At 30.5% G+C, this 11,672-nt stretch overlaps 6 protein-coding genes across 6 annotated transcripts; 2 read left to right on the top strand and 4 right to left on the bottom strand.

Moving 5' to 3' along the window:
- Nucleotides 1–141: 141 nt before the first annotated feature.
- FG386_000022 (unconventional myosin-A) lies at nucleotides 142–2,589 on the top strand (the record flags this gene model as incomplete). Its single annotated transcript, XM_067340407.1, has 1 exon — nucleotides 142–2,589. One exon carries the CDS (start codon nucleotides 142–144, stop codon nucleotides 2,587–2,589), a length of 2,448 nt encoding a protein of 815 aa, XP_067196283.1.
- Nucleotides 2,590–2,908: 319 nt separating this feature from the next.
- Nucleotides 2,909–4,648, bottom strand: FG386_000021 (cyclin; the record flags this gene model as incomplete). The annotated part of the gene is made up of 1 exon (XM_067340406.1): nucleotides 2,909–4,648. The coding sequence occupies one exon, from the start codon at nucleotides 4,646–4,648 to the stop codon at nucleotides 2,909–2,911; it is 1,740 nt and encodes a 579-aa protein (XP_067196282.1).
- Nucleotides 4,649–5,358: 710 nt separating this feature from the next.
- Nucleotides 5,359–5,700, bottom strand: FG386_000020 (uncharacterized protein; the record flags this gene model as incomplete). The annotated part of the gene is made up of 1 exon (XM_067340405.1): nucleotides 5,359–5,700. The coding sequence occupies one exon, from the start codon at nucleotides 5,698–5,700 to the stop codon at nucleotides 5,359–5,361; it is 342 nt and encodes a 113-aa protein (XP_067196281.1).
- Nucleotides 5,701–5,798: 98 nt separating this feature from the next.
- FG386_000019 (uncharacterized protein) lies at nucleotides 5,799–7,528 on the bottom strand (the record flags this gene model as incomplete). Its single annotated transcript, XM_067340403.1, has 7 exons — nucleotides 5,799–6,234; nucleotides 6,285–6,388; nucleotides 6,445–6,569; nucleotides 6,621–6,703; nucleotides 6,761–6,876; nucleotides 6,930–7,358; nucleotides 7,421–7,528. The coding sequence occupies 7 exons, from the start codon at nucleotides 7,526–7,528 to the stop codon at nucleotides 5,799–5,801; spliced, it is 1,401 nt and encodes a 466-aa protein (XP_067196280.1).
- A 244-nt stretch (nucleotides 7,529–7,772) lies between these two features.
- On the bottom strand, nucleotides 7,773–10,148 carry FG386_000018 (uncharacterized protein; the record flags this gene model as incomplete). Its single annotated transcript, XM_067340402.1, has 1 exon — nucleotides 7,773–10,148. The coding sequence occupies one exon, from the start codon at nucleotides 10,146–10,148 to the stop codon at nucleotides 7,773–7,775; it is 2,376 nt and encodes a 791-aa protein (XP_067196279.1).
- Nucleotides 10,149–10,245: 97 nt separating this feature from the next.
- Nucleotides 10,246–10,929, top strand: FG386_000017 (uncharacterized protein; the record flags this gene model as incomplete). Its single annotated transcript, XM_067340401.1, has 1 exon — nucleotides 10,246–10,929. One exon carries the CDS (start codon nucleotides 10,246–10,248, stop codon nucleotides 10,927–10,929), a length of 684 nt encoding a protein of 227 aa, XP_067196278.1.
- Between the last annotated feature and the right edge of the window lie 743 nt (nucleotides 10,930–11,672).

Below are 11,672 nucleotides of genomic sequence, written 5' to 3'. Positions count from 1 at the left end.
GAAATAGGCGCGCTTAAATCATTGTTAGACGCAATCGCCAATTGAGTGCAGTTTGCATGAACAGATTCAAACGAGTAACTGTAAATCTTAACTCATTACGCAAAATTGATATTTACATTCACATTTAAAAATTATTAAAAAATGAGTGCTAAGGATGTCAAAGGATTGACTCGCAAGGTCTCAGGAAAGTTTGTATTTGACAAAAAAACAGCGAAAGGTTCAATTGTTTGGTGTGACTCTGCACCTTCAGTCTTGAATGATCCAGATAGTCTTTTTGCAAAATGTATTGTCCAAGGAGGATCCACAGCAGAGATGCTCTCTCTAAAGGAGGTTGATACCAATACAGTGTTTGAGGCGAAGCCTGATACTTGTTACGTTGCAAACGAACCATTCGATCCAAATACATATCCTGATATTGGACTGGTTCCCTTTACTACAATACCCTGTGTCTTGGATTTCTTAAAACAGAGGTATTTATTAAACCAGATTTATACTACTGCTGATCCGTTACTTGTTGCAATTAATCCATTCAAAGATGTTGGACTTGTAGGTCAAGAAACTGTTTTGAGTTACCGTGACTCTAATGATGTTTCTAAACTACCTCCACATGTATTTTCCATTGCAAAGAGGGCATTTGATAATATTATTAGTGTTTCTAGGTGTCAATCAATTCTGGTTTGTGGTGAATCTGGTGCAGGTAAAACTGAAGCAACTAAACACGTTATGAAATTCTTCGCATCATCTAAGAGTGGAACAATGGACCTTAAGATTCAAAATGCAATTATGGCTGCGAATCCCGTCCTTGAAGCGTTCGGTAATGCAAAAACAATACGTAATAATAACTCTTCAAGATTCGGACGTTTTATGCAGTTGCAGTTAGGAAAACTTGGTGGCATTGAATATGGTATTGTTCGTAACTTTTTGCTAGAAAAATCTCGTGTAATTACACAGGATAGTCTCGAAAGAAGTTATCACATTTTCTACCAACTTCTGAAAGGAGCAGAAGCTTTCCCGGGACTAAAAGAAAAATTAAAACTCAAACAATTGAATCAATATAAATTCATAAACCCAAAATGCCTAGATGTGGACAATATTGATGACGTTCAAGATTTCAAAGATGTTATGGAAAGTTTTAAGACAATGGGCCTTAAAAATGAACAGATTGAAGATATACTATCCTTGGTATCAGGAATATTACTTCTTGGAAACGTAGAGATAGAGCCCGTTGATGTTGGAGGAGGTGTTGAAGGCTCTAAGATTGCAGACTCGAGTAGACAGGCATTCAATGATGCAATGGAACTTTGTAAATTAGATGGTGAAGCAGTAGAAAAAGAAATTATAATCAAAATTTCTTATGCAGGTAAAAATGTTATTGAAGGTAGATTTAGACCTGATGAAACAAGAATGCTAAAAGATTCATTAGCGAAGGGCCTTTATGATAAATTATTCGACTACATTATTTCAAATCTGAACGAGAACATCAAACCACCTGAAGGTTTTAAAGTATTTTGTGGAATGTTAGATATTTTTGGATTTGAAGTATTTAAAAATAATTCTCTTGAACAATTCTTCATTAACGTTACAAATGAATATTTACAAAAAAATTTCACTGACATAGTCTTTGAGAAAGAACAGAAATTGTACAGTAGCGAAGGTATTTCTTCAGCAAATCTGGAATTCAAATCAAACAAATTGGTTTTAGAGGCTTTGTGTGACAAGAAAAATTCTATTCTTTCCGCTATGGAAGATCAATGCTTGGTTCCAAACGGTAATGATGAAAAGTTTTTATCTGCTGCATATAACAATTTGAAAAACAATCCATGTTTGAAGCCTGCGAAAATCAGTGGTAATGTAAACTTTATTGTATCCCACACTATCGGAGATATTCAATATTGTGCTACCGGTTTCTTATTCAAAAACAAGGATGTATTAAGGGCAGAACTTGTAGAAGTTGTTCAAAAATCTCCTAATGAATTAATTGCCAGTTTATTCAAAGATGTTTTTGTTGAAAGAGGCAAAATGGCTAAAGGTCAATTAATTGGATCCCAATTTATCAATTCTCTTGGAACTTTGATGTCGATCATTGATGAAACTGAACCACATTTTATTAGATGTGTCAAACCTAACGAGTCTAAAAAGCCACTAGATTGGGTTGCATCTAAAGTACTGATTCAATTACACTCTCTCTCTATTTTAGAGGCTTTACAACTTAGAAATCTTGGCTTCTCTTATAGAAGGACGTTTACAGAGTTCATCTTTCAATTCAAATACTGCAATATTGCAATTGCAAATGACAAGAACAACGACCCGAAAGTACTTGCAGAAAAAATGTTACAAAGTACAGATATTCCAAAGAACTCGTGGGCAATTGGAAAGACTATGGTATTTTTATCTAAAGATGCAGCTAAGAGAATGGCACAAATACAACGTGAGAAACTTGCTGCATTTGAACCACTTGTACAATTATTAGAAGCTGTATATTTGAGATACAAGTTGCGTAAAGAATTTAGAAAGAATCAACTAAAGCCATTGACAAGAATTCAGGCTCAATTGAGAAGGATACTAGACATCGAGGTCAGTGTAAATTAGATTTTGTAGTTACAGTTCTAGACGATATATCAAATATCGATTCACATACATTAATATACCACTTTGTATGTAATTGTTTAGGAAAAGTAAATATTCCTCTTTAAGGGAAAAAAGACTGTCTCTAACAAGTGATCCTATTAATTTGGTTTAATAAATGAAGTTGTTACAAGAAGTATAATAATTAAAATACCCTACGGGAACTGGTTTAAACCACTTAGTGAATAAACCCTACAAGATTTTAAGTTGACTTTCAAGTAATTTCACTAAAAAATTTCAAATATTCTATACAATTCAGGACTTCACTGCATATTGAAAAAAATTAAACGAACAGTTTTTTATCAAGCCCAGTTGCACAACGAAAGCTGTAGGAATTAATAAGTAGTTGTTGTCCATAGTGACTGACTGCAGGATTGAGTGCTGATACTGATGTTTGAACTGAGTTTGAGGAGTTTGACACAGGGAACATTCGCATTTCAGTAATATTTCCATAGTTATTCTGACCAACAATACGGACATCAGATGCATTACCTTCATTAGTAGGGAACCGACTATTGGAAAACGAGTTCGAATGTTCTTTAAATGAGCAAATTCGAAAGTGAGGAGCAAATTCACGCTGTAAATTAAATCCTGATGAATTGTTCGAGGTTCCAAATGAATAGTTATTCATTCTTAACAAGATTGGACCACCTGCATCCGAGTAAAATTGCCTTCGAACTCTACCCGAAAACCGTTCTATCTCATCAAATTCGCTTTGTGACGCTGTACTACAATCTGTCTGGCTATCAAAAAATTGCATTTGGTTCGAAAAAGTTTTATGCTCAATAAATGAATATCCATTTCCTATTTTATCAGTTTTGGGATCTTCGCATCCTTCAGTTTTGTATATAAAGTAATATTTTTGATTATTCGACTTGCCAACAGTGTAATTACTTTTTAGGAATTCCCTTTGTTGGGGATAACCTGTTGAATTTACACATGCATAAGTTGTAAATCTTGTGCAAGACCTAGAGACATAAACATTAGAACATGTTGATGAACTCGGAGATAAGTCTATTTCACTACTTTTGTGTTCATTTTTATATGGATTTTCATCAAATTCTCCCAAACTGAGAGAATCAGGTATATATTCTGAGCACAGGTCTTGATTTTCAATATAATTCCACGAAAGACACCTACATAAACCCGGATTCTGCGAGAAACTGTTCCTATAATTATTACATGTACACTTCCCTTTATTCAAATACTGAAATTCACCCACTTGAAACTGCTCATTAGATTTTTCATTCATCTGAATATTAATAATATTTGTGGGCAAGGAGGGTGGTATCAGTGAATTAGTAACGGACTCCATAATTAGGTTCTTGTATAATTCATATTCAGTTTCTGTAACGAAAAGTTGAAATTTTATTAACCTAAGGAAGTAAATTTCAAGGGAGTTAAGTTCACGTGCTCCAACTCCAGATATGTTAGCATAGAATGCGTTGCTAAAATAAACGTCATCAAAAAACTTTGTTGCTAACATAATTGCAGTGAGAATTACACGATGTACATTCAGTAAGGTTAGCGAAAAATTTTTGTTTAATTTTATAATCCTCCCAACATATACAATTGCTAAAACAAAACATTCATTACTGCAACAAAAGTGTTGAGCTATTCTCATTAAATAGGCTCTTATAGGTATTGGAGGAATACATACTGAATGAAATGGAGTCAAAGCCCCCACATCACATGTTGTCGACGAAGAATTAGATGTAGCAATTTGAGTTAGAAAAAGTGCTAGTGCGACAACAAAACCAGGTTCTGTATTTGTAGTTTCAGTCTTTATTAGAGTATTACGAAGCGACCTATGTTCATCATTAAAATAGTCTACATTTGAATCAATACCATTATAATAATTGTCTCCATCAGGCGAAAATAGGAATTTGTTGTTTTTGTAATTATTTAAGTAGTTTGAATCATCAACTAAATATGAATTAGATGAGTGAAATTCATATTTCGAATTTGAGACTGAATTTGATAAAGATTGACTAAAATTAACAGGCTGAAATCCAGATAACATAATTCTGTTATTACCATAACAAAAGCAAGTATGGATGAAAAGACCCTGCTTGAGCCTTTAAAAATAACTCAGGTAGGTATTCATCCAGAACAATATCTCCAAAACCTGGAAAATAGGTCTCAAAGAGACCTGTCCCAATTCTTCATATATGCCCTCTTGGACAAATTTAAAACGGAGAATTTATCAAGAAGTCGAGGCAAAGTGGTATAAATCTCCAAGTAAAACTACTTAAGTGGTTTGGTCTATTTCCTATTTTCATTAATATCTCCCCCGAGTCATTTTAAAATTCAACCGCATATTTTTATCACTTAGGAGATGCATCCCTTAATACATTAATATAGTAATTTCGAGTTACTTTACGTTTTTTTTTTTAGTACGCATAAATGTCTTCAAGATATATTACTATATAACTATTAAATTAATATACTATGACTGTCACGTCTATAAGGCGCTCAGTACCATAACTATGAAATACCAAGAATAATATTATAAATGCATGGCGTAACGAAAATAAGATTGAAATAGATATAATATTTCGATAAGTTTGTTGCAGTAGTTGAGATAACTTTAAACATATGTGAGGGAAATTAGTTTAAATGTTAATACTGTTATATAAATTTAGACAACTTTCGAATAAAAAAAAGGGTAACCCGTACAGTTCATTATTTTTTTGGAAGCAAAACCCATATCATTGAGTTGTGTTCTTATTTTCATTTAAAATCTATATTGCCTGGAACTTCATCTCCTTTTTTTTTGACCTCGAGTTCAGACTCCCTATTTAATGCGACATTCTGAGTCTGAATTTGTTCTTTTTTTGCTTCAGTTGTTTCCACTTCAGATATTAAATCATTCAACATAAATTCCAATTGATCAATACGAGTTCCCATCTCATCTATTCTATTAAGTATTGTCTGTGACATCGTTTTGAAATGGGACTGCATATCAGAGACCAAATTCTGAATTGAATCATCAGTATTTTCTTTCAAGGCGGAGTCATCTATGTTGGTTACATCTTTTGGTTCTCCATCAGAACAAAGATTTTCGTATGCCATTTTTGAAATATTCTAATTTTTATTTGTTTGATTCCGATTTTAACCCTCTTATAATAATATGGGGAAAAAAGACCGCCTAGACACAATATTAATTGTTTCTATTGTAATAATGTTTCAACAGGAAACAACGACATGTTCTTGTACTTTATTTTTGAAATAAGGCATGAGTTTTTAGTCTCTTTCTCTTCGGGGCTTGTTAAGTGGTGTTCTGTATTATTTTTGTGTGAAGTTGAAGAAGTTGTCCATGTGTCAGTTGATGCCTCAGATACCATTTCTGTCTCCTTACAGATGTCATTTATCTGGATACATTTATATTTTGCTATAATTTTTTCCAGAGAATTACTAGTAAAATTTTGAGCAGTTTTTAATACCACAACTTGGTCATCCGTTCTAGTATTTTCCTCTGACTCAATCTTATCATCTTTAACTTCATTTACTTCTCTATTTCCTATGCTCAGAGTTTTAGTTGGGTTCTCAATTTGTTCAATAGAGTTCTCCAGATGTTTCTCAGATATTGTTTTTTTTTGAAGAGTGCTGGGAAGAAATAGTTACTCAATTCCATTTCGATAAATCTGCGCACTTACCTTATAATCTCCATTACTACTACTGCATTATTGATTATGCTTTTCTCGTACGAATTGTTTTTACAAATATAGAGTGCTTCTTTTCTCATCTGTTTCAATTCTGCCTGTAAACAATAATAATATAAGCAATATTTAAAATATAAAAGGAAACTTAACTTACCATAATTATGGGATAATTTAGCAATTCGTTTACAGTGGGTCTCTGTGAAGAATTTGTGACTAACATATCCATAATTATCTCACGCAAACACTCCGAATAAGAATTTTGAATAGGAATCAGCTTACCTAAAATTTTAGGGAATTAATTTAAAAAAGTAATTTATATTCAAAACATACCTTGTGTTATTTTTTCTACAAGCACTTTTAAATTTGGTGCATCAAAAGGTACTCTTAAAGTACACATTTCATATGCAACACAACTAAATAGTAATAATAAATTAAAATGTACTTAATTATTATAATATTCATTCACATACCCAAGTGCCCAAATATCAGATGACCACGAATAAGGTTTAGATAGACATATTTCTGGTGATAAGTAATAAGGTGTTCCTATTGTTGTTTTAGCAAATGCTCCTGTATTTTCAAGTACCTATGATTTAATCATATTAATATAAATAAAATTTTTATTATAAAATAACATACCTTTGCAATACCAAAATCTCCTATTTTTAGTCCATTGTTCGAAATAAACATATTCTGACTCTTAATATCTCTGTGTAATATTTTTCTGTTATGCAAGTGAGAAAGTCCTAGAAGTGCCTGTGTTAACCATCTAACTATTTGCTTTTCTAAAAAAAAGTCTTTGAATTTCTTTCTATTATTAACCCTTTTAAATAAATCTCCACCTTCTGCATATTCCATAACAATGTTTAGATGATTTCCATCAACAAAAGATTCTCTAAAACATATAATATAGGGGTGTCTAATGCTACTTAACAGTTTGACTTCGTTGATTGCATCTTTTCTTTCATTCTCAGACAGCTTAGATATGTCGATTGATTTCATCACATAATCTCTTCCCCTAGAAATATCTTTAACATGTATTGCCTTTCCATACGATCCAGTTCCAACCTAACAAAAATGAAATTAAATAAATATTTAACAGTTAAAAAAATATTCAGAGCATCACTTACTTCTCTTATCTTCACGTATTTTCCGACCCTATCTCCTATTTCAAATTTAGGAATGCTTGAAATATATCTCGTATTTGATTTAATACATTCCGTTTTTTTATTTTCCATCATTAAATATTACATCCCAAAAATCACTGTGGGTTCAATTAGTTCTCAAAGTAATCAAAAACTTTTAAAGAAAATCATTTCCCCACATTTTAAATCATTTCATGACATATTTCTGTTCTCGAAAGTAAGTCAAAGTTCTAGCCGCACAAAACAAAATGAATAACTTAAGTATAAATATAGGACTATATGCAATTAGCTTGACTATTCTGATAAATATTATAACAATTTATTTTACAAAAGTGTACTAATTGAAGAAATTATTTGATTTATTAATTATTGCTTGTAATTTTACATGGTCAATATCAGACCTTAGAAATAAGACTTTAACGATTTCAGACTTTGAAAGATGCCAGTTTCTGCATGGGAAATCAGTTATAAGCAGTTCTCTAAGTTCTTCCAGGGAAATTATATTAAGCAAATCGCAAATTTCGAGAATCCTTAAGAACATGTGACGTATACTAATTGAAAGGAGAGAATTTGTAAATGAAAGCAAATTTCTTATATCATTTTCAAAAGCAAGAGCACCATATATTGAGAACTTTTTTTTTTCTGGGTAATTTACAATAATTTGTTCAATTTTGTTAACAATCCTTTCTATCATCAGCGACAAAATGAACTCAGAGCTTTGATTGTTGTAATAGCATCTCAAATGGTCATTAATTGTTTTTAAGGATAATGATAATGACGGAATAAACGAATTATTCAACGAATACTCTTTACTTTCTAGTTCTGACATTTCGAAGGTAATTTCATCATGTAAGTGCACCAATATAGGTGAAATAGATATTTTACTTAAGATTTGAAGTGAAATTTTGGAATAATATTCATGAATTGACTTGTATTCACTTATTGTTTGTTCGAATGCTTTTTCAATATATTCAGTTACCTCATATTTATCAGAATTTTTGGTTATACTTTGATTATCCTTGTCATCTTCTTGATAATTATCAACACACATTTCGAAGTATTTCAAATCAGTATAGTACTCTTCAAAATCATTAACAATTGTTTTGGAAATTATCTCGAGATTTTCGATGCAAGCTTGAAGATTATTCAATGAATGTGTCCAGGAGTATTTTGAATTTATATTTGAAGCATTAACTTCCTTTTTTTGTATTAGGTCTAGTAAATGCTTGTTTGAATAACAAGAAATAGATTCATTACTGTTTCCAAGAGAGGTTTCATATAAAGGCTTTGAATATTGTATGTTTTCCACAATCTTTTTTTTTACAACATTTGATAGTATTTGATTTATATGGGAAATAATTAACTTCAGTGACTGAGCATTTCCTATAGAAATGCATCTGTTCGAAGTTTTGTGCAAAAGGAAAAAAATATCCTCTACCAGAGTTGAATTAAGTATATCTTGGTCGTTCCATGATATTTCGTCAGTATGGTTTAATGCCTGATTAATTGAATATAATAAATAGGCATACTCACATGAAACATATTTAAAACTCAATAGTTGAATTTTACTTGATAATGTGTTCTCATTTCTGTCTATATTATTATAAAGATTCTCCGTTTTTTTATCACTGAAACTACTAAGATGATTATTATTTTCATTTATGTATGAATTAATTAGATCATTAATACGAACTTTGAATTTGAAATATAACTTGCATATATATGATATCTCTTCTAAGAATCTGTCGAGTTCAAAATTAGAAATACCCATATTTAACATGCCGTTTTCGTCAATTTCATTCCACTTATTATCGAGATAGACAGAATATTCCCTTTCAAACTTATTAAATATTATCGAACATTGAACATCCACTTCCTCCATTAATTTGGTGTACATTTGCCTTATTACTGTATATTTATTTAGAAAAACATTTTGAGTGTCGGAATTCTCACTTTCAATGTCAGAAAAAAAATCAATCAAATTTTCTTGATAGTTATTAATACATTCAAATACTGTAACAAATAATGAAGTGATAATCTCAGAAAAATTCATTTTTCCTCCTGTTTTATTTGATTTTGTTATTGATTCATTGTAAATTGACATGCACTTCTCACTTATATTATCCCTAATAAATTTTATGTATATCTCAAGACCTTCATTTGCCTTTCCAATTGGAACGAATAATTTAATAAAGTATGTTATATCATCTATATTCCCATTTGAAAGTGACCTGTCGAGATTATCACAAATAATCTTATACAGCCTTTCTCTTTCGCTTTCCATTTCATTACATAAATCACTTTCAAGATTGATACAAGAATTCCTAAGATTCAAATATTTATTTATACATAAAGCAGATGATAAATAGTCTTTATTAGACATACCAAGTTTGAAATCATTATTACATTTTTTTAGAGATAAGATATTCTCCACGAGTTGGATTGCTGAGTGTAATTTACATTTCAAATCATTAATATCTCTAATTTTTGAAGGTAAATTTTCAACTCTCTGTGAGTAACATTCTAAACCCTTCTCTAGATTGCATAAAACGTCATCCCTCATAGAATTCAACTTGTTTGAGCAACTGTTTAGAGACTTTTGAATGACAGCTACCGATGAGCAGAGTTCATTTTTAATATTTGAATATTCGTCCTTATTATTATAAATTAACAAATCTAAGTTGTTCTCTTCCTCCAATACTACATTATTCATCTTTTTATTTTGATGTTAATGATTTAGTAAGAATTATTTAACAATTAGTGCGCCTACCCCTCGCATACCCTTATATGAAAACTCCAACAAGCAAAAAATGTTATCTAAAAAACAATATGAATTCTACAAATGGTTTAATACTTTTAAGCAAGGGGAGCTCAACTTAGATTATAGCGATACTTATTTATTTGAGATCCACAAAAAATTTCTTGACAATATTTTCAATACCTTCGAAATACGTACAATCGCATCAGATTTTGATCTTACCATGATGACAATGCACTCCGGAGGGTTCATTGATCCCCAAAGTGAGAGTGGGAAACTCTTTCTAAAGAGTTTGTCCTATGAGTTCAATTTTTTGGGTGAAGTTGCAATGGAAATTGGAATACCAATAAATGTTGTAACATTTTCAGATCCGAAATTGATCCCTACAGAAAAGGCACTGACAAGCATTTCTGGAAAGCCAATGATTAGTTTATCCCTTAAGAGCAGTAATGCTAAATTTAAAATTTCGAACTGCTACTGTTTCTATCCAAAACTTTGGCAAGCAAAGATTGATTATTCGAATTTAGGTTTGTATGCTCCAATGCCACCTTTTAAGACATTTCACCTAAGTAAGGTCTGTGAAAATGAAAAACTTTCACCTGATCAAGTATTGTTTATGGATGACGATTTATACAATTGCAAAAATGCTTTAAAAGATGGTTACATTGTCTTACATGTGAATGGAAGATCTGGATATTCAATGAATAGATTAAGTGTAGATTTCTATAAAGATTAACTTTCAAATAAACAACCATTTTTAATATACCCGGATAATATTATAATTCAATATAAATTTATTCACAATAAACAACCTTTTTTTCACTTTTATTAAATATTATCTAGTTAATGTTAACTTTTCTAATTTGTTTTTGTATATGTATATAAATTTTTTCTTTTCTTTTTCAATAAAATTCATAAATCATACAAAAAAAGAAATGTATATTTATTTTATCTAAAAATTTAACATTTATGAAATATAAAACTACTCAAGGTTCATTTAAATTAAAATTTGCGTGTTTTATTTTTATTAGAGAGTAACACTAGTTTCATTCAAGAAAAAACAATTTATCGATCTTTGGAACTCAAACATAAAGCTATTATAAATACAAAATATAAGTTGAATTAATAATTATTCAATAACTGAAAAATAGTGTTCCGTTATAAACACACCGTCATTTTTAATTGTATTTTCCTTCCTTAGTCTGATAATAAATTAATTTTAATTGATTCAACCACATATGTGACAATGTAAATTTACAATGGTAAATTCAATACAATAAACGAAAAATAATGTTGTTGTCTAAATATAACAAAGTTGCATTTAAAATTATTAAGAACAGAAAAGGTTTTGTTCAATTAAAACAAAACTATCTAATTTTTGAAATTAAATTATATAATTAGCTCTTAATAAGAACTCATTTGTTTTTTGACCTATGATAATAAAATAAGTTATTTTAGGCGCGTCTGTCCCTGTAAGTC

The sequence above is a fragment of the Cryptosporidium ryanae genome (genome assembly GCF_009792415.1).
Source record: "Cryptosporidium ryanae isolate 45019 chromosome Unknown contig_1, whole genome shotgun sequence".
NCBI classification, from domain to species: Eukaryota; Apicomplexa; class Conoidasida; order Eucoccidiorida; family Cryptosporidiidae; genus Cryptosporidium; species Cryptosporidium ryanae.
The sequence above is the reverse complement of the archived record's forward strand: the minus strand, read 5'-3'. Positions and strand labels throughout refer to the sequence as shown.